This window comes from Chelmon rostratus, chromosome 21 (assembly GCF_017976325.1).
Source record: "Chelmon rostratus isolate fCheRos1 chromosome 21, fCheRos1.pri, whole genome shotgun sequence".
Lineage (NCBI taxonomy): Eukaryota > Metazoa > Chordata > Actinopteri > Chaetodontiformes > Chaetodontidae > Chelmon > Chelmon rostratus.
Genome location: NC_055678.1, coordinates 13,334,198 through 13,358,562, shown reverse-complemented (window position 1 = coordinate 13,358,562; position 24,365 = coordinate 13,334,198). Strand labels below are relative to the sequence as shown.

The 24,365-nt window shown below is 42.1% G+C and overlaps 2 protein-coding genes across 2 annotated transcripts; one reads left to right on the top strand and one right to left on the bottom strand.

Moving 5' to 3' along the window:
- The first annotated feature begins 285 nt into the window (after positions 1 to 285).
- Positions 286 to 23,756, top strand: ift140 (intraflagellar transport 140 homolog (Chlamydomonas)). The gene is made up of 30 exons (XM_041962995.1): positions 286 to 401; positions 863 to 1,026; positions 1,167 to 1,388; positions 1,504 to 1,625; positions 1,733 to 1,863; positions 2,740 to 2,915; positions 3,162 to 3,253; positions 3,338 to 3,444; positions 3,545 to 3,687; positions 3,830 to 4,033; positions 4,187 to 4,259; positions 4,435 to 4,526; positions 4,718 to 4,845; positions 4,967 to 5,084; positions 5,248 to 5,369; positions 5,463 to 5,598; positions 5,744 to 5,875; positions 6,512 to 6,756; positions 19,186 to 19,363; positions 19,879 to 20,069; positions 20,155 to 20,250; positions 20,343 to 20,475; positions 20,632 to 20,775; positions 20,974 to 21,102; positions 21,251 to 21,433; positions 21,533 to 21,736; positions 21,833 to 22,045; positions 22,502 to 22,668; positions 22,812 to 22,953; positions 23,136 to 23,756. The coding sequence occupies exons 2-30, from the start codon at positions 880 to 882 to the stop codon at positions 23,313 to 23,315; spliced, it is 4,350 nt and encodes a 1,449-aa protein (XP_041818929.1). The 5' UTR covers positions 286 to 401; positions 863 to 879; the 3' UTR covers positions 23,316 to 23,756.
- On the bottom strand, positions 9,392 to 17,520 carry tmem204 (transmembrane protein 204). Its single transcript, XM_041962996.1, has 3 exons — positions 17,096 to 17,520; positions 16,106 to 16,261; positions 9,392 to 10,905 (listed from the first exon to the last, which is right to left on the bottom strand). Exons 1-3 carry the CDS (start codon positions 17,373 to 17,375, stop codon positions 10,661 to 10,663), a joined length of 681 nt encoding a protein of 226 aa, XP_041818930.1. The 5' UTR covers positions 17,376 to 17,520; the 3' UTR covers positions 9,392 to 10,660.
- Positions 23,757 to 24,365: the final 609 nt, after the last annotated feature.

Below are 24,365 nucleotides of genomic sequence, written 5' to 3'. Positions count from 1 at the left end.
CTACATATAGGTATTATGTTTGTGTGTGTGTGCGCGCACAAAAATATATGCAATATGAATAATAGTGTACTATGAATGTTTTGACTTATACTACAAATACAAAGACTTTTGCAGTGAGAATGAGGGTAGGTGAAAGGTAATATGCAAAAGTCATATATGTATTGTCGAGATTAGACTACCGTCAGTTTCAACACAATCTCGGAGAACAACTCGGTTACGCTCGCTGTTTTCCGTAACTCCTCCTCCTGTCCAGCATTGGAGGTTGTCAGGGGCAACTAGGAGAGACGCTTTTTGATCACACGGCAGGCTACACAACAACACTGGAAGTTAAGGTCGATGTTTTGGTTTGTTCCGACATTGAATAATTACGTCGGCAGTAACCTGAAGAAAAGGACATCGAGGTCGGTCTTCTGATAAGTTATCTTACAGTCGCGCGGGCTAGCAATGAAGGCTAACTTTGGCTAGCTTAGCTAACGTTAGCAGCTAAAGCTAATTTAACCATCAGTCACATAGCGCAAACTACCGTTAAAAGTGGCTGGCAGTGCTAACTATTATGGTGAATCCACAGCTCAGTTAAAGTCCTCAGTGTGTGTCTGTAACGTTACCTAGTAGTGAACTAGCAAAGTCAAATATGAAATGCAGTTATAAATGAGGAACCAGTGGATGCTATTCGAGGGTACGTTTTAGAGTTAACTAGTGATTACCGAGCTTTTCATCATGAATTAGCCAGACAGCTAGCTGATAAATGGACAATAAACTGCACAACTGCAAACGTGAAATCAAAGAATGTACCGTGAATAACTATGCACAATATTGGAGGTTCCACCAAGCTGCCATCCACTGTTTCTTCTCTCTTTTCCAGAGAGGAGGACTGGGGACATGGCGGTGTATTTTGACCACCGTATTGAGGCCCCTGAAAGCAGTGGCGTGCCCTCTCAGTTGACCTGGCACCCGGCTCTTCCTGTCCTGGCTGTTGCCTCAAGCAGCACCACCACTGGAGGCAATGTGGACCTCTACCTGCAACAGGTAATCATTGGGCTTTGCAGATGAACACCTACTGAAAGGATGACCACTTAGTTATACCCAGTAATATGCACCTTTTGCGGATATTATTAATTATAGCATACTTAGCAAAGCTTGCATATTTCATCCCTGTCCATATGCAGGGAGAGTATGTGGAGAGCTGCCATTTAGAGCGTCCTCACCAGCCCACAGTGCTGCGCTGGCATCCCACTAAGCCAGTGTTGGCCCTTGGCTTGGAGAATGGAGAGGTAGTCCTGCTGACACACCCCTCTGGAGATCAAACAGTCCTTCCCAGCACGCATACAGCGTGCATCACACTGCTGGAGTGGAGCTGCTCAGGCAGCCGCTTGGTAACTGGTGATCAGGTGAGTGTGTTACAATGGCTGTACACACAGATAGTCTCGTACATATGTGCACATTTGCAATTTTCTATTTCTCCTTTTCGAACCATATAACTCCAGTGTGATAATTTGATGACAGACTGGAGCTCTAGCAGTTTGGAAGGTAGATGCCAGGGGTAGACTTCAAGGAAACCATCTTGTGAAGCATGAATACAACAAACCTCTCACTTGCTGCATCTTCAGGCCGGCCTCACCTGGGGAGTAAGTAATGCTTGGAGTGAGAAGGCAGTGAGATAATACTGAAAACATCATGATATCACTATGCCCTCTTGATGTGAATGCTGTGTTGCTAATAACTTATGTTACAGCGATGTAGCAATGCTAGCCCGGGCGTCAGTGAGTGGAGACGAGAGTGCTCTGGACAGGTTCAGCTGGAAGGGCGCACCTCTCAAGATGGGCCCACAGGAGGGACTCGCATTCTATGTCAGCACTGAAGACGGTAAGAGTTAATCCTTTTTTTGTGCAATAAGTGTAAGTACGTTTTTCGTACCGCTGTGACTATGTTCTGTTAAAGTCACATTGTGTAGCTCTTGACTTTTATAATCTTAATTAATGACCAATGACTTCCAGCAATGGCTGTTATCTAAGGCAGCTCACAGTCTCCAAAAGAATAGTTCTGAGGCTTGAGAGTTTGTCTTACCATGCTGGTTACTTGCTTGTAGCACAGTGCTCCATTGCTGTGACATTTTAAAAAAAGAGAATCGGGGGTGTTCTTCTAAAGCAGTATTGGCCAAAAGGAATCTAGAGAGAGCTGAGAGAGAATCTAATAGGCAGTGGTCGAATGTAGCTAAGTACATTTGCTTTTAACTTTATACTTCTACTCCACAACATCTCACAGTACTTGTACTCTGAGATGTAGTGGAGTGTGTTGTACTTTTTACTTCACATATTTGACAGCTTCCGTTACTAGTTAGTTTACAAATTTAGCACACAAAACATATGAAGTTTAAAAATATGATATTTTGTTGCAAATAAAACTAAAACAGTTTATACAAATACAGCTGAATCAGTTAGTCATATAGTCAGCTAATTGCAGGACCTTTACATCTAACAAAGTAGTTTTACAGTGTGGTATTAGCACTTCCATTTAAGTAAATCTGAATATTTTCTCCACTACTGCCAACAGTTGACTCATGTTAAGCCATATTAAAATCATTTTCAGCTCAAGGGAAAATCATGAGGCCCACTATGACAGTTTTTCCATAAATTTAAGTAGTTGAAAATAAAACCTAACAGACATATGTGTTCATGTTGTGCTATGAGACAATAGATATCTTACTTATTAAAAATTTAACCCTGCTTGCATTGTATATAGGTAAAGTCCACAGTGTGGATGAGCATTGCAAGACAAGCACACTTCTCAGTGTGGAAGGCGCAATCAAGAAACTGTTCTACCTCGAGAAAAGAGAGGCGCTCGCTGTGATCACAGAGACCCTGATGTTGTCACAGTACACTCTTGGACCTGAGGGAGGAGCCCAGGAATTTATGAAGGTATATTTAAATCATCAAAGATCCAATTTCTTTCTAATCTGCTGAAGACCATGGCATTTTAATGAGTTGTGTTTGTAATTATAGATCATTGTAAAGGCCTCAGTGAGATATATGTAATATATAGTACAATATATATTCGTAAATGGGTTTTCTTTTTTTGTTTTTTTTGTTTTTTACTTTATTTTCAGTGGCAGGTCCTAAGGTCTAATACACAGTTTGGGTTGTGAACGTGTTTTTTCATGACAGGTTAAGCTGAGTAGCAAAAGCGGGCAGAATGTAGACATTGTCTGGACAGAAAACGGCCTCCTCATCACAGCAACAGGGGAACAGGCTATCAGGTCAGTGTACACACAAGCTCCATTTCCGTTTTAAACTCATATATCTGTGTGTGTTAATGAATATCCAACCCTCTCATTTTTTAGGCTGTGGGACCTGGAGCGAGATGACAACTATGTTTTACCTCTTGACGAGACTCTGGGCTTTGAGAGAGGAGAGATGATCAACTGTGTTTCGTACTGTGTTGGAAAAGGTAACTGCAAAATACTTTGTTGTATTGTGAACAGAATAAAGTGCTGTTTTTTCTTCACACTACAGCCTCACTGCTTTTATATAATGTTGTGGCCTCCTAGGAATCTTGGCAGCTGGTACCAGCCATGGACGCATAGCAATGTGGAGGATGATGGAGCAGCCAGGCAGCAGCAGAGGTGATACCAAGACCCAGTGGAAGCTACAGACACCCACAGAAATAGAGGGAAATGTCATGCAGCTACAGGTACTGTCTGGACCAGCATTGTCACAAAATGTCATATTTGTACATGAAAAGTAGTTCTGTAAAATGATGTAATATAAGCACAACAACACCAAAATATGTGTAGTAATCTTCTGGGAAAGTTCACTCAGACCTGACATTTCAGTGGGGCTCTAGCCTGAATCTGCTGGCGGCCAATAATTCGAACACGGTGCTGATCCTGTGTGAGCATGTGATGTCAGCCCACTTCAGGCAGCAGGTGGCAGCAGTGCAGCTCACCCCAACCCAGCTCAGCATCACTCAATTCACCACAGGAGTGCACCTTCCTCTGCAGTCTGACATGCACATCAAGGGAGTGTGTGTTACCAAGGTGAGTGTGGATCTGAGAAGTGGATATAATGAGTCTAACTGATATTTCTCTGTACTTAAGGAAAGATGCTAAATGCATCTACAAAGGTTTGGACATGAAGTAAAAAATGAAACTGATGTCATGGTAACTGGATGTGTGTTGTCAAACCCACAGGATTCAGTGACAGTCTGGAGTGGCAAGCAGGTCACTGTGTATGAGCTTTCAGGGACAGTTCTTCGCAATACAGGTACAGCACTGAAGCAAAGGCCCACTGAATGGACCAAACAGCATTTTATAGATGCGACATTTAGAAACTGCTCCGATTCCCCTGTCTCTCATCCATTCATTTGCAAACTTGTGCTTTTCTCCTCCATTTCCCTAAACTTTCTTTCTCCTCATTTCTCCTCTTGCTGATAACCCAGGATCATTTCCTTGTGACTCCCATGTAGTAGCTGTGCATGACGAGAACCTCTACACTGTGGAACCTAACAGGGTCCAGATTCGCACTCCACAGGTCTGCTGTCCCACCCTGGAATCTACTATCCAGTATTCTCTTTAACACGGAGATGTGACAAATGTTTGATCCTGTGTTTTTGAAACCTTTTACGTTGCTGGATAAGAAGTGATTTTAAATTAGCATGAACACACAGGCAGGTGGTATTTGCCACCGATTGTTAAATAATCGTTTTCCTTTATTTTCTTTAGGGAACTGTGAAGCAACTGCTGACTTTCTCCAAGGCAGAGGGCAACCCTGTACTACTCAGTGTGTGTCAGTCCTACCTGGTGGTGGGCACAGACACTGCACACATTAGAGTCTTTGACCTCTCCCGAAGGTAAAATGTTAATGTGGATGTTGATATCACCTCCTTCAGTTGAAAATGTCATAAAAAAGAATTCCAGATGAGTCCATGAGTTTTTATCCAACAATGCCAGTCTTACTATATGTCTTTATAGAGATGCCAAAGCTCACTGCAGTGCAAAGAACCTGGCTGACCAGATTGCCAATCTGGGAGCCCTGAGGTCAGTCAAATGTAACGCCAATGGCAGCCAAGTCAGCATCCTAATCTCTCAGGTGAATGCACAACACACAATATTCACCCTCTCATTTCTGAAAGCTGCTTAATATGCGTTTTTGAAAGCTGATAAGAATGTTTATCATAGAAGCCACAAGTATTTCAATCTTTTTTTCAGTATCTTAAAATGTGAATATTTCTGTTTGTACCTGTTCCTGTCAGGTTAATGGACGACCTGATCACAAAGTGTACTTTTATGACGTTGAGATGGACACTGTGACACACTTTGACTTCTTCATTGGCAGACCGTCCAGTGGTATCTCACAGCCAGAAGAGAGCGAGAGGTGGCTGACGTTGCTTTTAGACTGTATTTTGTAAGTCTGTGGAGCTTTCTCCTCTTGTTGTCTTACACTGCACATGTCTGCTCTGGGTTTCAGGCAGCAGTTTCAGGGAACAGAGCTCAGCGGTCGCTGCCCTGTGTCTCACTTCTGGGATGAGAGTGAGCCTCGTCTTTTTGTTTGCGAGACGGTGCCTGTCAGCTCTGAATCCTCATCAACTAGTTTTGTGGATACGGTAAAGACTGCTCCTTCCTGTCGAGATAGTGCTGTACAGCTCGTGGACCAGCAGTCAGCGTGTGATGTACTTTTACGTTTTATGATTTTAATAAACAGACTGAATTGAAAGTAGTTTGACATTGTGTTGCCTTCTTTCTGCACAGACAGACGTGTCGGTCGTGACGCTCTTCTGTACGCAGGAGCATGGGCTCCTCCTACAGGACTGCTATCCTAAGCCTTCAGGCCTGCAGGCACTCCTCGCTCTGGATGTGCCCTACTATTGTTTCAGCTGCAAGGTGATGACGGAGACCACTCTGTCTTGCTTGTGTGTTGTCTCTTCAGTGATGGGGGGAGGGTCCTCGTACAGCATTTGGGGATTTCTCTCTGGAAAGCTGAAGGCAGGCTGTTTCAGATCTTGAGTTTTCTTAAACATAATCCTTGTGTTGTTGCTTGCACCCATCACTGATCTCATGTGAAATTGTGTTTGGTCTTACACACCCCAGCTGTTATTTCGGAGGCGGGGTGTCTTTCAACCGGAAGTAAGTGTATGTCGTCTATAGTCCGCTCAGAAAGCTTCAGTATTCTTGAGCTTCCAAAAACTGTGATCATGTATGCCTTGTGCTGCATTCAAGTGAAAAATAAAGTATCAGCAGCACAAGTGCATCCCTGAAGTATGTAGATGTGACTATGCTTTGTCCAGTTCCCATTCAACTTGTCTTGATGACTAGATTTGTTCTGTGATGCTTTGTTGTTGTTTGTTTGCTCTGTCTCTACCCATTCCCCAAAGCCCATGTTTTCCCCCCAGTATTTGTCATTTATTTTCTTTTTTAATAATGATCATACCTCACAAAATGTTGCATTCTTTACTGGTTGCGAATCACATCTTTACCCATCTTAACATTGTATTTTCCTACCTGTCTACCCCTTCTCAGCCCGGTGAGAGAGATCCAGGGTTACCAGAGATTTCCACCACATCATCAGTACAACCACAACAAACCCAGCCATCAAGGGGGTCAGCTGCCCAGAATCCCCATATGGTGTCCAGGCGAGCTCTCAGAGACTTTGTGGGCCTGGAGAACTGTGAGAAGGCTACCCGCGATGCCATGCTCAACTTCAGCTTCTACCTGACCATCGGCGATATGGACGAAGCCTTCAAGTCTATCAAGCTCATCAAGAGGTAAGGCATAAATATGTGCATACCATGACTACGTGTCAGCTCAGTGGAGGCTTCACAGAGTGGAGACGTGCAGGATGGCATGCCTGCTGTGGGCGCATCCCCCTGTTTGATCGCTGTCGTCACTTCTACCGGCAGTCCTTTCCACAGGGGTTTTAGTTTAAATCAAAGGCCACTGTTGTAGCATTGTTGCTACAGCCTTGACACTCCTCAGCATACTCTACAGTGGTTTGCAATGAAGGGGCAGCAACTAATTGCTTTTGACTTACACTGAGAATGGTTTATTGTTGCCACTCTTCACTCCTCATTCCGTTCAACACCTTTGGTTGTTGAAGCCTTTATGGAGGCTAAACCCATTTTATTATTTTCTTTTCAGTTTTGTCTTATTCCTAAGCAAGAAGAACAAAGCAGGCACTTCTCAGAAAAGAAATGTCACACCACTGTATGTGTCTTTTGAAAGGCTAGTAAATTTTAAAGACTAAGCTCTGCAGTTTGTGTATCATACCTTGATGCTATAATCAGCTCAGATCCACCAGAGCATAACTTTTATTTGTTTATGTTAGAACATGAAATAGAATTTTAAACACAGGACATGATTAAGGACTTTTTCTGTGTCTGTGCTTAGGGAAGGAACTCTTCAGTGTGTATATATGTGACTGTTTCTGTTAGTGTACGGGTGTGTTCTGAGGGGATGTACTTTTCTAAACATGCCGTGATTCACACACAGACACACACACACACATTAGGTCCCCCTGCCAGTTTGGTCCAAAAGGAGTGCCCTTTTCATTCTTGCAAACATTGAATCAGGTCATTCAGAGGATGTGCATGTCTGTTCCTCTGTGTGTGTGTGTGTGTGTCTTGGGGAAACGTATATGTGATTTCAGCAAAGATCTGATATTATCTTTAGCAGAATACGTGATTCAGGGCACTCAGTGTGAATTCTACTGTGGTGTTGCTTTTGCACGTACAAACTTTACACAAATGGGAAAATAGCATATCCCACTGGCCGGATATTCCAAAGAATTTAATAGGCATGATGACAGCTTTACTAAGTTCCTCAGTGATGACTATTTTTACTATGGCTTCTTTTTTTTTAAGATCGGTATTGTGTTCGATTCCCGCATATCTCCACCCACAGGAATATCCACTTCCTGTCGCACTAACCTGTATCTACTGGGACTTGTCTCTCTGGTGCAGATCTTTGACTTAACAAAAGTTCTCATAGTTAAGTCATAAACTGGCTTGTTATTCTGAATCCAAGTCATGTATTAGAGGTGATATGATAAAATATCTGTTAGAGACACTGAAGACAATATGCTTATTTCACATCTGTACATTAAAGGGTCGGTTAGCCCTAATCACAGACGTATAGGTGAGCTACATGTATGTCTCAACAACAAAATCCGCTACCCAGCTCTGATTATGGAAACTGGCGCTATTGGGATTTCTGTATCAGTAGAGTCTTTACAGCCCAGTCACTGTGTATCAATGGGGCTTTACTTAGCCTCATCTCCTGGGTGTTCTCAATCAACTAGAGGAAATTATGAAAGTTATAATTCACTTCATCCAAAACAGATATTCTCAGTATAAAAGTCCCTCTGCCTCCCAAAGCACCCTGTCAGACACAGGTTAGATTGTCTTTATTCAGTCCAGACTGTGCTACTTCCTGTCATTCATGGTGTCCTTGACTTTTGGTGACATGCTGCAGGGTTATCTGCCAATATCAATGCAAACCTTCCCTTACTGTCTTTTTGCCACTGCTATTTAAAAGCAAAACTCCCCCTTTCCATCCGGAAGTGTTCAGGGGTGAAGCAACAACTGATGGATGAGGTTGTAGTCATCATAATTGGCTGTGGTACATGTGACCCCCATGCTCTCAGTGCATGCCATTTGTCACTGGAAAGTATGTAATTCACATGAAATCATTACTGTTCCTATCCACTGTTTGTCTCTCAGTCTTCAAAGAAACTAGTTCCATCATTCCCTGAAGCAAACATGAGATTTTTTTATTTTATAAAATGTAGTTGTTTATATTTATTCTCACAGAGTAACAAAAGTGTTTGCCTCAGAAATGCACAAAGTCTCATTTTCGAACAGTTTTAGTCACAGATGAAAGCCATGCTACACTGGATGGTCCAGTTGGATGGAGTTCTGGATGGTGGGTGAATGGCCACCCAGTTCCAACAAGATTGTGACATCAAGAAGGAGGTGGTGGAGTCATGTCTTGGGCTGGAATATGGGGAAGTGAGATATTAGGTCCTTTTCACTGTTTCTAATTTGTTATGACCGCTTCAGTGTTTTCAAACTGCCTTGTGCATAATAATTTGACCAATATATTTTGAGTTGTATTCTAATATTTGAAAAAGCTGTAGCCGTCATCAGTAGTTTTGCTTGTAATGAAATCCAGACTATAATAGAATTGTTTAGGATAAATAAACATCCTTAATCGTATTGACTGTTGAGACAAAACCAACAAAAACGGCATGTGCAGAATAATTTGGATCACAGTGTACGCTTATATGCACTTAATTCTGTACTTTAGAATATCACAGGCACAGTCTTGAAAGTCTGTTGCCAGACATTAAACTTCTCCACAATGCTTCCAGTAGCTCCTTGTCCAACGCAAATACCGTACATGTAATATTGAAAATAATGTTTAATGAAAATCTGTTTTGTCCATTTGTCCAGTATGGTGTTGGACACCAAAACTGCAGCAACAACAACAAGCAATATGTTTGAATATTAACCAATAAATTTATTGAATTCATGTGATATATTATTATTTTAATGTGCCCCTATGTTTGGCAATGTGGAAGACCCACAGATAGCCTGGAGTTCTTTGCCAAAGTATGATATGGTCACAATACTACTACTACTAATACTAATGATAGCACAATTCTTTATACAACTATATTATATTAATTTAAGGATACAATATGTACCACAAGCGAGCAGAGTTTCATATGAAAAGCATCATGAAAAATGAACTTAATGAAGTGTGTATGTCATTTCAAAATGCAGTACATCGCCAAAACATTTGTTACCATCAATTTAACAAATACTGCTTTAAAAAAAAATCCAAATCAGTTCACATACATTAATTGGCAGGTAATTTGTATTTTTTATTTTCCTTTTTTAAGAGGAAAGATATTCATGGGGCAATGACTCAGAGTGAGAAAATTCCCTCATGTCTTTCAGTAGGTAGACGTTTATTTGCTCAAAGTATCGCCTCTCATTGGCAGTTTTAGAATTAAATATTGGCACTGATTTGGGGAAGCCCAATCAGAAAGCTTGACTCACTCCTCAGCTTTTACTTAGTTAATTTACCTACGTACTTGCAACATATATCATTAATAGTAATATGTATTAGAATTGTAATAAGCTTTAAAATGGAAGAAAACAAATATGAGGTATTCTGGTATTACATTTTCAACATCTTTCAAAATTTCCAATTTATGATTACACAGGAGGCCATTTAATAAGTGCACATATAACAAAATAGGTCAAGTGCCAGCTTGATCGTTTCATATCAGACAGTCCTCTTCCAAATTACATTATTTAGCTACCAGTTAGCTCACCCAATCTTGAATAAATGAAACATCATACAGTATTCAATATGTTTTTAAATTTAGGGCTGCTTTATACAGACATTTTAGTTAAATATGTGACTTTTGTGCACTAAGCAGCAAAATAAATCTTTGTTAATGCTGGGAGAAGTTGTGAAATATAGAGTTTTACAATTGCTGGCACATGTTAGTCCGGCTGTTGTACAGATGAGAGATGAGAGCCACAGGAATGTCCTCTTTAGAGTCACACTGGAGGCTCCTAGCTGGAACAAATAGTAGTAGACGGTCCTGTCAGTGTGGTCTAGTACTCCTTATTGGCTGGGCTTGTGAAGTCGCATGGCTCAACAAGGCGACTCCACGTAGTCATTGTCTAAACGTGGGTGGAAAGGTGTTGCCAGTGAGCGACTGATGATTATAACTCGAGGTGCAAGGCAGTCATCACGGCGATGTAAAATGTTCCATATCAGCATGGCTGCGGCCATCGTGGCCAACAGGCAAGCCCCTATGTCCAAGTAGCAGGAGTAGGACAGGTGTGTGTAGGGTCCGATCCTGTAGAAGGTCACAAGTCCAATCACCAGCACAAAACCTGTACATGAGCAAGGAGAAAAAGGCTTCAGTCAGTGAAAGGGCCCTGCTATCCTCACTTACATGTTATTATAAAGTGAGGCTCCAGTGGAAAATATTTCTTAACTGTTAAGCAACATTCAAGGTTTTCCTGAGTGCTGTGCTGTCATAGCAGTGTTTTGTGTCACATTTAGACAAAGGAGCAGTGTCATGCCTAATATTTATATAATGCCAAGTACAAAAAGAGTGTGCTGTTGTTGGCTGCCAAAGAAATATTAATAAGGAATAATTTTGTTGACGAGAAAACAAGATGTATGTGTGCAGAAATGATGCAGCGGTCTATTGCTTAATCTGTTTAACATGTATGGTGTCCAGGAAGGGTCCAGTCAGAATATGACTGTACAGTCATACTGGTGCTTTGAGCTAAACGCTAGCATCAGCATGCTAACATGCTCACAATGACAATGGCAATACTAGCATGCTGATTTTAAACAGGTGATGACTTGTTCACCTTCTTGGATTAGCGCGTTCGCATGCTAACATTTGCAAACTAGCACTATACACAAATTAAGGGTATTCAGTTTAGCTGATATTTGGTTATAAACCAAAGTATTGGCCAAATAAAAATGTTGACTTGATTACTTCATGAAAACTTCATGTTCCAACTCATCCTTAGGTTTACATGACTGCGTGTGCCAAATTTCATGACAATCCATCTAATGGTTGCAATATTTTCATATCTGGACCAAAGTGGTGGGCCAGCCGACTGACTGACAGACTGACAATGTTACACTGCTGACATGGTTAAGAACCACACCAAAAGAACCAATCACAGAAAAGAAAACATTGTTCAGGCACTCAGGCAAAAACCTGTGACTATGTATTCATGTCTTTTACTATTTCTAGTTTAATATTTCCTGTATGTTCGGAAAGCCCCAGTTTAAAAGGACAGTAAATGAAAGTGTCCGAGTGGCTTTTTGAAATCCCACGTGCTCACATTTAGACATCCCTGTAGCCCTGCATTTTACAGTTCAGCCAGGAGCTCTGTGTGGGGCCTTTGAATTTGGAAATCTGTTTCCTCCAAGGAAGAACTTCTGAGATCTAGAGATCAAAGTTCTAGATAGTGTAAAAATACAGAGCATGAATATATGCTCGGAAAAGCCTTTGAGATGTTTCATCTCCTGATTTCTTTGATTCACAGTGGTTTAACTCACGCAATGAGGAACTCCTGTTTGCATGCAAAGGTAGAAAGCCACAGCCTCCAATTCCATGCTGTTTCTTTGATCTCAACTTTGTTTAAGTGACATTATCTGCAGTGGAAAGTTATTCATTGTCTCCATAGCCCACAGCTTTCCTCAGTCTTTACCATTATACATGTGTATGAAAGTCCACATTGATCTGTGCTATATAAGTATCCCCGAGTCGATCTATCATGTACCGCATTCAAGTGTGGTCTGGAGCCATCCAGTAGTTGAACAATACTGTAGCCTGAAAACTTGCCCCATCCACAGTGGTATAAATACAGTTACCAAAAATAATCACTGGAAATATGGATGTTGCTGCTTTAGGATATGAATCAGTCAGTTTCCTGAAGCAGTCATCGAGTTCATTTATATTTCTTTCTCTACCTCTACAGTAATATGGCTGTCATTGTTTTAAATGAGGATGTGAATAATTGTCTGTGTATCATTGCGTGTCTACTCCTGTGCGCACGTTGTTGAATGCAACTGTTTGCTCGAGCTGTTCGTGTTTAACCTGTCTGGCTCCTTATCCAAGAAAATGAATAATCTCCTGTCCAGGGTCCAGCCAGGGTGGGCTGTGTGAACCTCTTTTTTGGCACAGACTTATCAATCAAACTTCCTTCCCCTTCTTCCTCTTTCCATCCTTCCTTCCTTCCCTCCCCTCCACACCCCAAGCTTCGAAGTTAATATATTTGCTCGACATTTGACATGATCTGTCACAGAGAAAATCTAAACAAGTCTCAAACTAAGGCCAGGTCTTGAAATTCATTTAGCTGGTTTCCTTCCGGTTAGGAATGTCTTGGTTTATTCTTAAAGATAATTAATTGATGAGAGTGACTTGCCTGCGTGGGTGTCTTGCTCAAACCTTTCTCACTCCCTTATTACGAAGAATCTCTTCATGTGCTTCTAGGAAAGCATGAGCCGAATTTACCAGATCTGATTTGAGCCCCACAGATGCAATCCCTCACAATCAAAGACATGATAAAGTGCATCTCAGAGGGACGTGACCTGCAGTCATGACTTTTGACCTGTTAGAACTGTGTCCAATCAAAAAACACATTCCAGCATTGCCTCCAGGGGTGAAATGACCAATATTGTGCTTTGAGCTTGGACCTGCCACCGCTGCTGAGATATCACTGAATGGAACTGGATATTGTTCCTCCGCAGTCTGCTTGCAATAACTGAGCATTTGGCACGTCTGAAAATGAAAACATTCCCGAGAAAGAGGGTGATGGGTAAAAATATCTCCATTCATTGAGCTGAAGCCTATTCACTGACTCAGTAGGGAGGTCTGAAGTAGGAATGTGGAATGGATTACTGAATCGTTTAAGCCTGTGGTTCTTTGTTCTTTGTAATATGAGGCCCTTTTACTTGGATATGAATTTGCTAAAGAAAAGCCATCATTAATGTATTTATTGTTGTATGTATATATTATTTTATTTTCACTTTTCTTTGAAATTCTTTTTTCTTTTTTGAGACAACTAACTTCCATTAATGGTGAATCTGACTATTTTCTCAAAATGAGTCATTGTTTCAATAATAAAATATTTGCCCATTTAATTTCCTAAAGTCGAAAACCATAATGCTTGCTTTGTTCAACCAACGGTCCTAAACCCCAAAAATATTCAGTTTACTATCAGACAAAGACAAAGAAAAAGACAGTGAGACAAAGAGAACTGCAAATCTCAGATTTGAGAAGCTGCCATTGTTATTAGCCATGTTAGCGTTGTGTCTCTGGCAGTCTTTCGGTTCGTCCACCAATTTGTCCCAGACTGAAATATCTCAACTACTGGATGAATTTCCATGAAATTGAAATGGGACATGAATTTCTTACAGATATCCATGGTGCCCAAAGGATGAATCCTAATGACTTTTCGCTTATCCAGTGAAATATCTAAGCATTTACTTGATGGATTGGTACAAACTTTAGTACGGAAGTTCATGGTTCCCAGACAGTGTATCCTCAGAATCCTACAGCCAGTAGTGTAACTGTAAAATCTTGGCCCTGTTGCTTGAAAAACTGCTTATCACTTATTACTTTAAACTACCAAACTGCTATTTCCATGTAAACCCCATTTACTGACGAGGACTGTCTGATATGGTTGAAAGCCCTGGAAAAAGCCATTAAATGGATCTTGAGCAGGGATTGTTTTGTCTAACTATTCTTAGGTTTCTATTTTATTAAAACTCCCAAATTATAAGAAAATTAATTAAATATAGAAACCACATAGACAAAAATAGCAGCATAATGAAGATTGTTTTTCCTCAATCCCAACTCAGATTGTCCACATGCTGCCAAATGTAGATCCGTTAAACAGAACATCCCATTTGCCAAGATAGTATGTGTCATCTTATTACCCAGTGGCTTTGTTGACCATATATGGTAAGAGAGTAGAAGAGAGCATATACTGTTCTTAGATGTCAGGGAAATAGGCGTGTTCTGTTTAGTACTTTTTAGACTTATTTATGTAAAGCTAACATTTATGAACATAGTCTTAATCAGCAGATCATCACTGACCACAATATCAAAACAGCTAGGTATAAATGTCCACCACCTAGTAGATAATTATGATTTATGGGATGTGAAATCAGCCATGATCTTTAATAATAATGCTTTGGTAAGATGAGTTGTTGGAAGCTGAGGTTTGGCTGGTGGTGTTTTCTTATATTGGAAAATGCTGTAACACTGGGTGGGTCCCAAGGCCTTCAGATAAAAGCCCTCATCCCTGTTGCAATTCGTGCCAAAGACGCTAACGATAAAGAGGAGATTCTTTATTTGCTGCTGCTCTTGGACGTTTTGTAAACACAGACATAAAAGCTAGGCCAGCTTATCTAGACAGAGACAATTCCCACCCTGCTGTCGAGTGTACCACAGGACATTTCTCTACCAAAACACATGATAAACACACAATCACAACACACACACACTGACATACACAAACCTGCATGCACATAATCCCTCCTGCCAGTGCACACACAAACACACAGTCCCTGTCGAAACTGTCTTTCCCGTGCATTCCCCCTCCCCTCTTTTTCCTTCTCCAGCTCGGGGGTTTGCATAACAGGTAGTCACAGACATTTCCTCGTCCTGAGCAGGGATATCCTGGCGCCCGACAGTCGCTCCCTGGCTCGCTGCAGCTCTGGCCCATGGATTCTGGACTAGGTCTAAATTTAGACCCAGAGCAGACCCCCTTCATGCCGCACTGCCACAATGATACCAACCGACTGAGTGACCACTGCACACAACACAACACACTTCCTCAGCAGGGGCACTGGGACAGGCCATGCCAGCCAACTCTGAATGTGGCTCAGTGGGATGGATGGGTGTGTGGTGGCTGAGGAGAGTTTGTTACCATGACTGCACTAAGTTATGTCTCATACTAATTAATCCCATGGATGGCTCTCTTTCTGTTTTCTGGTTTCCTAGTTTCCCCTATCGTCTGTTGTTTTGTTTGGTTTATTTATACTTTTTTTCTCTTCACACTGAAATGACTTTGGTTTCAGCAAACCATGTTTAAATGTGGACAAGTAGAAATAAAATTATTTTTTAGTAGTACAGTAAGCTATGTTAGTGATGTGCTATCACATTTCGCCTACGTTATCCACATTTACCATGGATTTAGACCTAGTAAAAATATTGTCATAAAGAAAATTCAGGTAAACTAAAAGTAAAGAGGAATGCTGCCTTCTGTCCTTGTCTGAGAGCTTTCACAGTGTCTTCCTGCAGATTTTCCCTCAGACATTGATCTTCAGTGTTGGAGACTCAGCCAGTATAGCTCCCCCTGTGATTTGACCCCCTTACTTTGGCACTGTACCAGCATGTGAACATTGCTCTGCTGCGTCTGGATTTCTTTCTTTTTGTGTCACATGCACAGTTTGTTGGACAGAAGGATGCTTAGCATTTCCACCAGAAAGGTGCTCCTCTGAGACTTGTCTTTCTTCTGTTGCAAGCAAACAAGTTGTAGAAGTGCTTGTACTCACTGGCTAGCTGGAAGAGTGCAGCAATGGCCTCCTCCCACCACTGGGATTCCTGTGTGATGAAGGGCAGCTCCATCAAGCCTAGAAGGAAGATCAGCTGACCAGCAGTCAGGGCCACAGTCGCCATCAGGTTACATGCCCGCATCATGTCAAACTGCACTTGAGGGACCAGAAGAAGAGCTGTGTCATTTTCCTGCACTGTGATCTAAATGCATTCATTGAATGTGTGTAACAAGTTAGGCTGAGTCTAAATCTAAGTCCTGATCTTTGAAGGACAATCTGATAATGCATCTGATTGTTGTACTTCCACACAAGACTTAGAAGCACGTCTTTGTCTGACATTAGTAGGCAGTGCTGCTCATTGTGCCCAGTAAAGTCAGCCAATGGACTTTCAGCATTTCCCACACTTGTTCTTGAATGAAACTTTCTCAATGGAGCTTAATTTAGTAAAGCCCATAAATCCCCCACAACACCGACTCTGCCTGAAAACTCACTCAGACAAGGTTTATACTCAGATCATGTCCGCAGCACGATTGTCCACCAAAAAGATGCATTTGGCTTTTAAATGAATTGCTTGCAATAAATTACTGGCTTGCTGCCATGTGCTACTGTTTCCACTAATACATCAGAGTGCCATTAAAGTGAAGCACTTGCGTCTAATTTATGGGTGTAATACAAATCAAGTTGATCTGTTGTTGTTAATGCAGTGACTTAAGTGTTTTGGATTTGAGCTTTGATATATAGTTAATCAGCTCTTGCCAATCAGAGGTCATTTATTTCTTGACTGAAATTCTTCTGCAGTTTTTTTCATATGGAAAAGAACAAAGTTGACTACAAGCTGACACCGGTCACAGAAATACCCCAAATACCGGTCTGATGATGAGAAACAGTCAAGACACTTTTAAACCGTTTAATCTCATTACTTTTTCTTAGAAATCAGATGTAAGTAACATTATGTTGCATTTCAAAAACAGACCTAGCATAAAAACTTACATTTGACAGTGCTGCGGGATTCTTGGTAGCCTGCATACTCAGACCCCCATCCCAGGCCCTCGCACTGCCTCTGTGTCCCCTGCCCCCGTCTCCCCGCCTGGACATCGTCGCGGCCCCTTTCCCCACCAGCGGGGCACATCCTCCATAGTCCCACACTCCGCTTGCGTCCGTCCTCCAGGGCCTGCAGGACCCAGCTGGGGGTGAAGGCTGCAACATTGTTTAGGACAAGGGACAGCAGGGCTACCGCCACCGCCGCCGCCACTAGCCTCTGCACGGCCATGCGCCGCCTGCCGCCCGCCACCTCTCCTCCCTCGTGCCCCTCCTCCGGCCCCTGTTCCTCCTCAGCGTCCTGCCCGCTCCCTTGCCTCTCCTGTGGGGCAGTAGCACCAGCAGTGCTCTGGGCCCCCTGGCTCCTCACCACCTCCTCCACCACCACCACCACCACCTCCTCCTCCTCCTCCAGCTGTAAGTGAGTGTTGTCCCAGCTCACACAGAGGTGGAATTGGAAAGAGTGTTGAGAGTCTTGAGGCTTAGCTAAAGAACATCGCCATTCATCCTCATTGAGGAGTTGGTTGTCGTTGCAGCAGACCCTCAGCCCTCCTCCTCAGACAGCACTGTGGGTACGCGGGGATTAATCCAGCTGGCACCTTGGTCCATTCCACTGGCTTCGGCTGGCTGCAGCTTGACTCTTGGAACCTGCTCCTGTTTTTTACTTTATCGTCCCCTTTTACTTTCTTCAGTGCTTTGCGTATTGCACTCCTCTGACTTCTGCATGTGCATTTGGCTTCTCTGTGCAGGCAGGAGTTTTTCTTCTCTCTTTTTTTCTTGCCTTTCTCTTCATTCACTTCACATTTCCTTCGGATGAGTAAGGATGCAAACAAACGTAGATTCTCGTGACAGTGTTGCTCTCAGCTGACTCACCAGTGGCTTTACTGAGGACTGTCTCAGCTTTACCAAGACTGTCTCTCAACTACATGAGCCCCCACAGCCTGACTGCAAAAAGAAATCCTTTAACCCACCTCCTTTTGCTTCTCTCTTTCCCTCCCTTGCTCACTGTTTTTCTGCAAATCCTTGAGGTCAGAGTTGAAACGTGGGGGAGTTGCTGTTCGTCATAGTCCGAAACATCAGTTCGCGACTGTAGCAAGCTTTAAACAGACAGCGCCTTCCTTCAGGATCACTTTAAATGTGTGTGTGTGTGTGTCAGCGTGTTTGTGTGAGAGAATGTCCAAAAGACCCCCTCTTAGACGTCACTGTTGTGTATTCTTTTGTCTGGAGCCCAGGGGGCGTTTGCCAAAGTCCTCTCTCTCGTGTGCAACAAACATATTGGCCGCCGCAGTCAGCCAGCAACAGGATGTGTTTCCTGAGAGGAAAAGAGGATGGGAAGAGAGGCCAAATGTAGACCTGTTCCTTCTCTTGTCTTTCCTTTTCTGGCTCTCTAGATCTTGCCGCTCTCTGTGCAGTAAGCTATATTTTTCTCAGCATTTTAAAATCTCTCACTTTTCGTTTTCAGGGTCGGTTTTTGTGCCCATATAGAGGAAGATTTTGGCTACTCTTGCTTTCTTTTTCTCCACTTGGCCTCAGTTCCCCTGTCTTATAGCAGGGCCCCTAAAGATTTGGGGTATTTCCTGTTGCCTAACTTTAATAAACAGCCCACATCTGTATCAGCTAAAGCAAGGAGGAGGGTGGGTACGCAAATAGAGACCAGATGGCTGTGGAATCTTAAATTTGGAATCGAAGCAAAAGAAAAGGGGGTAGAGGGACTGATTTACGTCAGCAGGACAAAAGGGAAAAAAAGAAAAGACAGCAACAGAAAAGCACGGCTCTCGCTTTGAGTTGAAGTTCTGCACACATTCTTGGCTCAACTTACAGTATATCAGTGTTTGTGTGCAGGAGGTCTTTTTTGGACATTTGTTAGAATTGCTTTAAATGTGAAATGTTAAGACAGTACTAGAGGTAAAAATACAAACTAAACTGTAAACAATTGTAGGAACATGTGTACGGCTGTTTTCACTGTTGAATAATAAAATACCAGTGCAGTGAGTGAGCTACTCATTACTATTGCAAACAAGCCATTTCTCTTTCCTCTGTAGTAAAGCGGTATGGGAAAACATGGCACGGATGTGTGTGAAAACCCGCCGGCTGGACGTGGCACGCGTGTGCCTTGGGAATATGGGAAATGCCAGGGCAGCAAAAGCACTGAAGGAGACGGAGGCTGAGTCAGAGCCAGAGGCCCAAGTGGCCATGTTGGCCATTCAGCTCGGCATGCTGGTAAGATTTTCAAGTATTTGAGTGTAAATGACCAGTGAGACAGGCCTCACACACAGTCAGTCTGGCTCTGCCACATTGAAGTAGTACCTTAAAAAAAAATGTAGAAAAGTTTTGGTAGCAAGGAAACCCTCAATTTCACATCACAGCTCTTCAAAGGGAATAGAGACATGATGTTTATTTAGTGACGTACTATTCCTTCTTTTATTGAGCTGCTCTTTCTGTCAGCATTTTTATTCAGAGAAGAACAAGTGCATTCAAAAAACAGACAAAATAGCCAGTGCAATAGAGAAAATCTAAGGATATAAAACCAGAAAGACCATCAAATCCATCAAGAGGATATTTTTTCTGTTCTTATAAATAACCCTAAAACTGTAAGTCCAACATAATGCCACATCCTTTGGCTACAAATAACACGTTATCTTTTTGACATCCAGGCATTGCACCACACAACGACCACGGGACTTTCCGGACCAAAAGCATTTATCTTTCCATCATCTTTTCCTGTCTTCCAATAGGAAGATGCGGAGAAGTTGTACAAGAGCTGTCAACGTTATGACCTGCTGAACAATTTCTACCAGGCTTCTGGCCAATGGCAGCAAGCTTTGGAAACAGCAGAGAACCACGATCGCATCCATCTCCGCACCACCTACTACAATTATGCCAAATACCTTGAATCCATGGGGGACAAGACCCGTGCCCTTGCATAGTAAGACGGAATCTATATTTTGTCAAATATGTATGAGCAAAATCACCACTGAAGCAAAGTGTGATTGTCAGCCTTTTTGTTGCAGTTATGAAAATTCAGACACACACAGGGTTGAAGTGCCCAGAATGCTTCAGGATGACACATCATCTCTAGAGATCTACGTTAACAAAATGAAAGACAAGTACGTTTCTCCTGATGGTAAACACCTCGTCATACTTCTCATACTATATGCATACACTAAGGTACATCTGTGCAATCACCTTCTCCATTCAGGAACATCTACAAGTGGTGGGCCCAGTACCTGGAGAGCCAGTCGGACATGGATTCAGCGCTGCGTTTCTATGAGTGTGCCCAGGATTACCTCTCCCTGGTTCGAGTCCACTGCTACATGGGGAACATTCAGAAGGTGAATCTGTATTAGGGGTGTCACATAACATTTATCATATGTTATTGGAAAGAATTTACATTTTGAGGTCACAATTCTATAGTATAGCACATGAGAAATCAGCTGTCAAATATGGATGCAAATTGCGTTGAAATGACTTCCTTTTTTTCATACCAGGCATCTGAGATAGCCAATGACACGGGTGACAGGGCAGCGTCATACCACCTGGCCAGACACTACGAGGGCCATGACGATATCAAACAGGCCGTCCATTTCTACACGCGAGCCCAGGCCTACAACAATGCCATACGGCTTTGTAAGGTAAAGTGCTCCACTGTGTACGTTTATGCCCATTCTTAGTTGGAAATCTCTGTGAAAACCCAAAAGTGTGTGCTGTATTATACCGTGATTCATTAATACAATAATTTCTATATTTTTTCAGTGTGTTCACTAATTGTCATGCTGTGCTGTAATCTGTCTCTCAGTGGTTTGTTGACGTTTCTTTATGTGTCTGTACAGGAGAATGGTCTAGATGACCAGCTGATGAACCTGGCTCTGCTCAGTAACCCAGAGGACATGATGGAGGCCGCCTGTTACTACGAGGAGAAAGGCACCCACATGGACCGAGCTGTCGCACTCTACCACAAGGTACCTCCCAAATGTCTAATTTTTCTGAATGGCTGAGGTCAAGTTCAGACTGGTACATTCTAAGTCATTCCACAAGGGGGCAGTATTGCACCATATATTCAAACTGAACAATGTTGGGTGGAAAAAAAAGCTAATGTCTCCCCTGTAGGCTGGTTATGTGTCCAAAGCTCTGGAGTTGGCCTTTGCCACTGAGCAGTTCGCTGCACTTCAGCTGATCGCTGAGGATCTGAATGAGAACTCCGACCCAGCCCTCCTGGCACGCTGCTCTGACTTCTTCATCACACATTCCCAGTATGACAAGGCTGTGGAGTTACTGGTAGCAGCCAAGAAGGTACCTGTTTGTGACACATCCTCACCTGTGCATGGAAATATCAGTTCATTTACGTGTTCTTATGTGTGTCCTTTCATTTGTGTGTGTTCATGAACAAAGTACTACCAGGCCTTGGAGTTGTGTGTGACCCAGAACTTGACCATCACAGAGGAGCTGGCAGAGAGAATGACTGTAACTGACTCAAAAGACTTGTCTGAAGAGTCCCGAAAGGAGCTGCTAGAGAGGATCGCTGACTGCTGCATGCGTCAGGGCAATTACCACCTGGCCACCAAGAAATACACACAGGCGGGCAACAAGCTCAAGGTAATACTGTGGTGTGTATTAAACACTATACAGATTCTTAAAATTTCAAGTATGACAGTGTTAAACCTTAAAAATGTTTTACTCTTTTTCCAACAGGCCATGAGAGCACTTCTCAAGTCGGGCGACACAGAGAAAATAGTATTCTTTGCCAATGTTTCTCGTCAGAAGGAGCTTTTCATCATGGCTGCCAACTACCTGCAGTCTCTGGACTGGCGGAAGAATCCAGAGATCTTGAAGACAATCATTGGTTTCTACACTAAAGGCAGGGCGCCAGACCTGCTTGCTGGCTTCTATGAAGCCTGTGCTCAGGTAGAGCAATACCCCATTCAAAATATCAGTATATTTCATTATGTTTATTATTGGTACTTGTCTGGTTTACTGACAATAGGAATATTGGAAGAAGACTTTTAAATTAGGACAGTGGTTTTAAACACAGAAGGTCTGTAAGAAGAGTTTTACTGTTACTGTTACTGTAGGTAAAACATTTCCTTCTGGTGTAATTTGTATTGTTGCAACACCAATAGAGGATAATCCTGGCAAAATCCATTTTTATTGTAATAACAGTGTATGTTTGCATTTATTTATTAGTGACCTTGGAGCCAAGACAAAATGTTTGTTACAGCTACGGTGTCTGGGTTCTTTACAATAACAAATCTGTAGAGACTTAAGTGTTGTGAGATTTTGTGAAATAGGATTTAGGATGCTTTGAGGAATGATATGAAGTTGAAATACTCAGTAAGTTTCCTCTGGTTTATCTTTGTTAAGGTGGAGATTGATGATTACCAGAATTATGAAAAGGCGCTAGATGCTTTGACTGAAGCTTTCAAGTGCGTCTCAAAAGCAAAGGACTCTTCAACTGGACAGCTGGAAGTAAGGCTGGCTGACCTGCAGCATAAAATCACCCTAATCAAGAAGTTTGTCCATGCACGCAGGTAAGAATATACCTCATATTTGTTCTCTTTCTCAATAAGTCCTTCTCTTTCCCTTCCAGAAAAAGATTTTCTTGCAGAGGGTATTGTTAATGTTTGACTGCGATCTTCGTCTGAGGTTTTGAGCTCTCGTCCTTTATCTGCAGGTTGTATGCAGAGGATGCTGGTGAGGCGGTGCGTCTATGTGAAGCCTTGCTGGAGGAGCCAGAGTTAGACCCTGCTGTCAGGATTGGAGATGCGTTTGGTTTCCTGGTGGAGCACCACTGTCAGCAAGGCAACTTTCAAGTGGTGAATATCATTTTTCTAGCTTTCTGTTCAGTGAAATGACACTTTGGCGAATGGAGAACTTCTGCATCCTGTCAAAGAAAGTGTTAAATATCAAATTGTCTTAATTGTATGTTGGTGTCTCCATATTTTCAGTCTTGGAGAAACACTAAGCTCAGTTTCGTCTTTCAATCATTCTTCTCCAGGCCTACCGTAAGCTGGAGGAGCTCCAGAAGCTTTTGCCATCGCAGAACGTTCGGTACTATGTCAGCCAGGCCAGCCTAGAGGCCCTGCAGAAAGAGCTGGGTGTGCCCATGGATCAAGATGACCGCAGGCACAGTGTGAAGGAGGAGGATGAAGTGGAGGAGGAGTTAAATGTACCTTAAATTAATCTCACTGATGATTTTTATTTTCATTCTGCATTGAGTTCATTCACATATACACAAGATTAACAAAACTTGACAAAATCTTAACCCTATTTGTCAAAATGTTGCACACAAGTAATCTGTAGCTGGTATGATAGACAAAAGAGGGTAAAAATCATTATTTAATGCAGTTGTATTCAGCTGTCAACCCTGGATTCATATTGTTGCTGTTTCTATGTGCAGAATGGTGCAGATCGATGAATACGATTATTGCCTTTGAGCTGAATTTTATATCTATGTGTGCTGTTTGTATAGATTTATCCTCAGATGCACTTGGATTTGGTACAATGTATTTTTTTATTCAGTTGATGTGTTGATTGTAAGTATCCTCTCAGTGTCAAAAGTCACATTGTGTACGGCATTTTGCAGCTATTTTTGATAACTTGAGTCAATTTCTACTTAGCACATGATATTATAATGTATTGTACATTACAGTGCATTTGTTCCTATATGAAGTTCCTATAATAAATTCCTTTTTTAAATTACACTGTTTTGTCTGAAGGTTTTTGTATCTGTAGTGGTATTCACATACACATATGTCATTAACTGTAGTTAATTACCGGACAGCTTTTGTGAGAAGACAGCAGTTATCCCGACTGTAGTCACAAGATGGCGCTGCTGTCAAAGACATTTACTAACCTTCAGTCTCTGTGAGCAGCAGTGGCTTGCCTCAAATACATTTTACAGGAGATTTAATTAAAAGGCATTGTTTTTAAGCTGAAACTATTAACTTCTAACTCACCTTCACAATATTTAAACGCAGCTGTTTCCATAAACTCTTGTTTTTGTGATAAGATGGAATGGAAGAAAATGCTGGAAGCTAACTGGAGCTAACTTTAGCTAATCTTCAATAGGATTATCTGAACTAGTTAGGTGGAGGTGGAAGTCATAGACACCAGATGATAGTTGAAATTATTTGTTTTTAATTACACTTACAGTGGCATTTTATTGTGGTATTCTCTTAACAATTACATGGTAAGTGTCCACACCAGTTGTATTTGTGTTGTAGAG

Coding starts and splice junctions, on each gene's coding strand:
- ift140 (XM_041962995.1), top strand. CDS start 880: ATGGCGGTGTATTTTGACCACCGTATTGAGGCCCCTGAAAGCAGTGGC. Junction 1,864..2,739: donor CTATGTCAGCACTGAAGACG/GTAAGAGTTAAT, acceptor CATTGTATATAG/GTAAAGTCCACAGTGTGGAT. Junction 19,364..19,878: donor CCATTCAGCTCGGCATGCTG/GTAAGATTTTCA, acceptor GTCTTCCAATAG/GAAGATGCGGAGAAGTTGTA.
- tmem204 (XM_041962996.1), bottom strand. CDS start 17,375: ATGGCCGTGCAGAGGCTAGTGGCGGCGGCGGTGGCGGTAGCCCTGCTG. Junction 16,262..17,095: donor ATCCCGCAGCACTGTCAAAT/GTAAGTTTTTAT, acceptor TGGTCCCTCAAG/TGCAGTTTGACATGATGCGG. Junction 10,906..16,105: donor TGCACTCTTCCAGCTAGCCA/GTGAGTACAAGC, acceptor GCTCATGTACAG/GTTTTGTGCTGGTGATTGGA.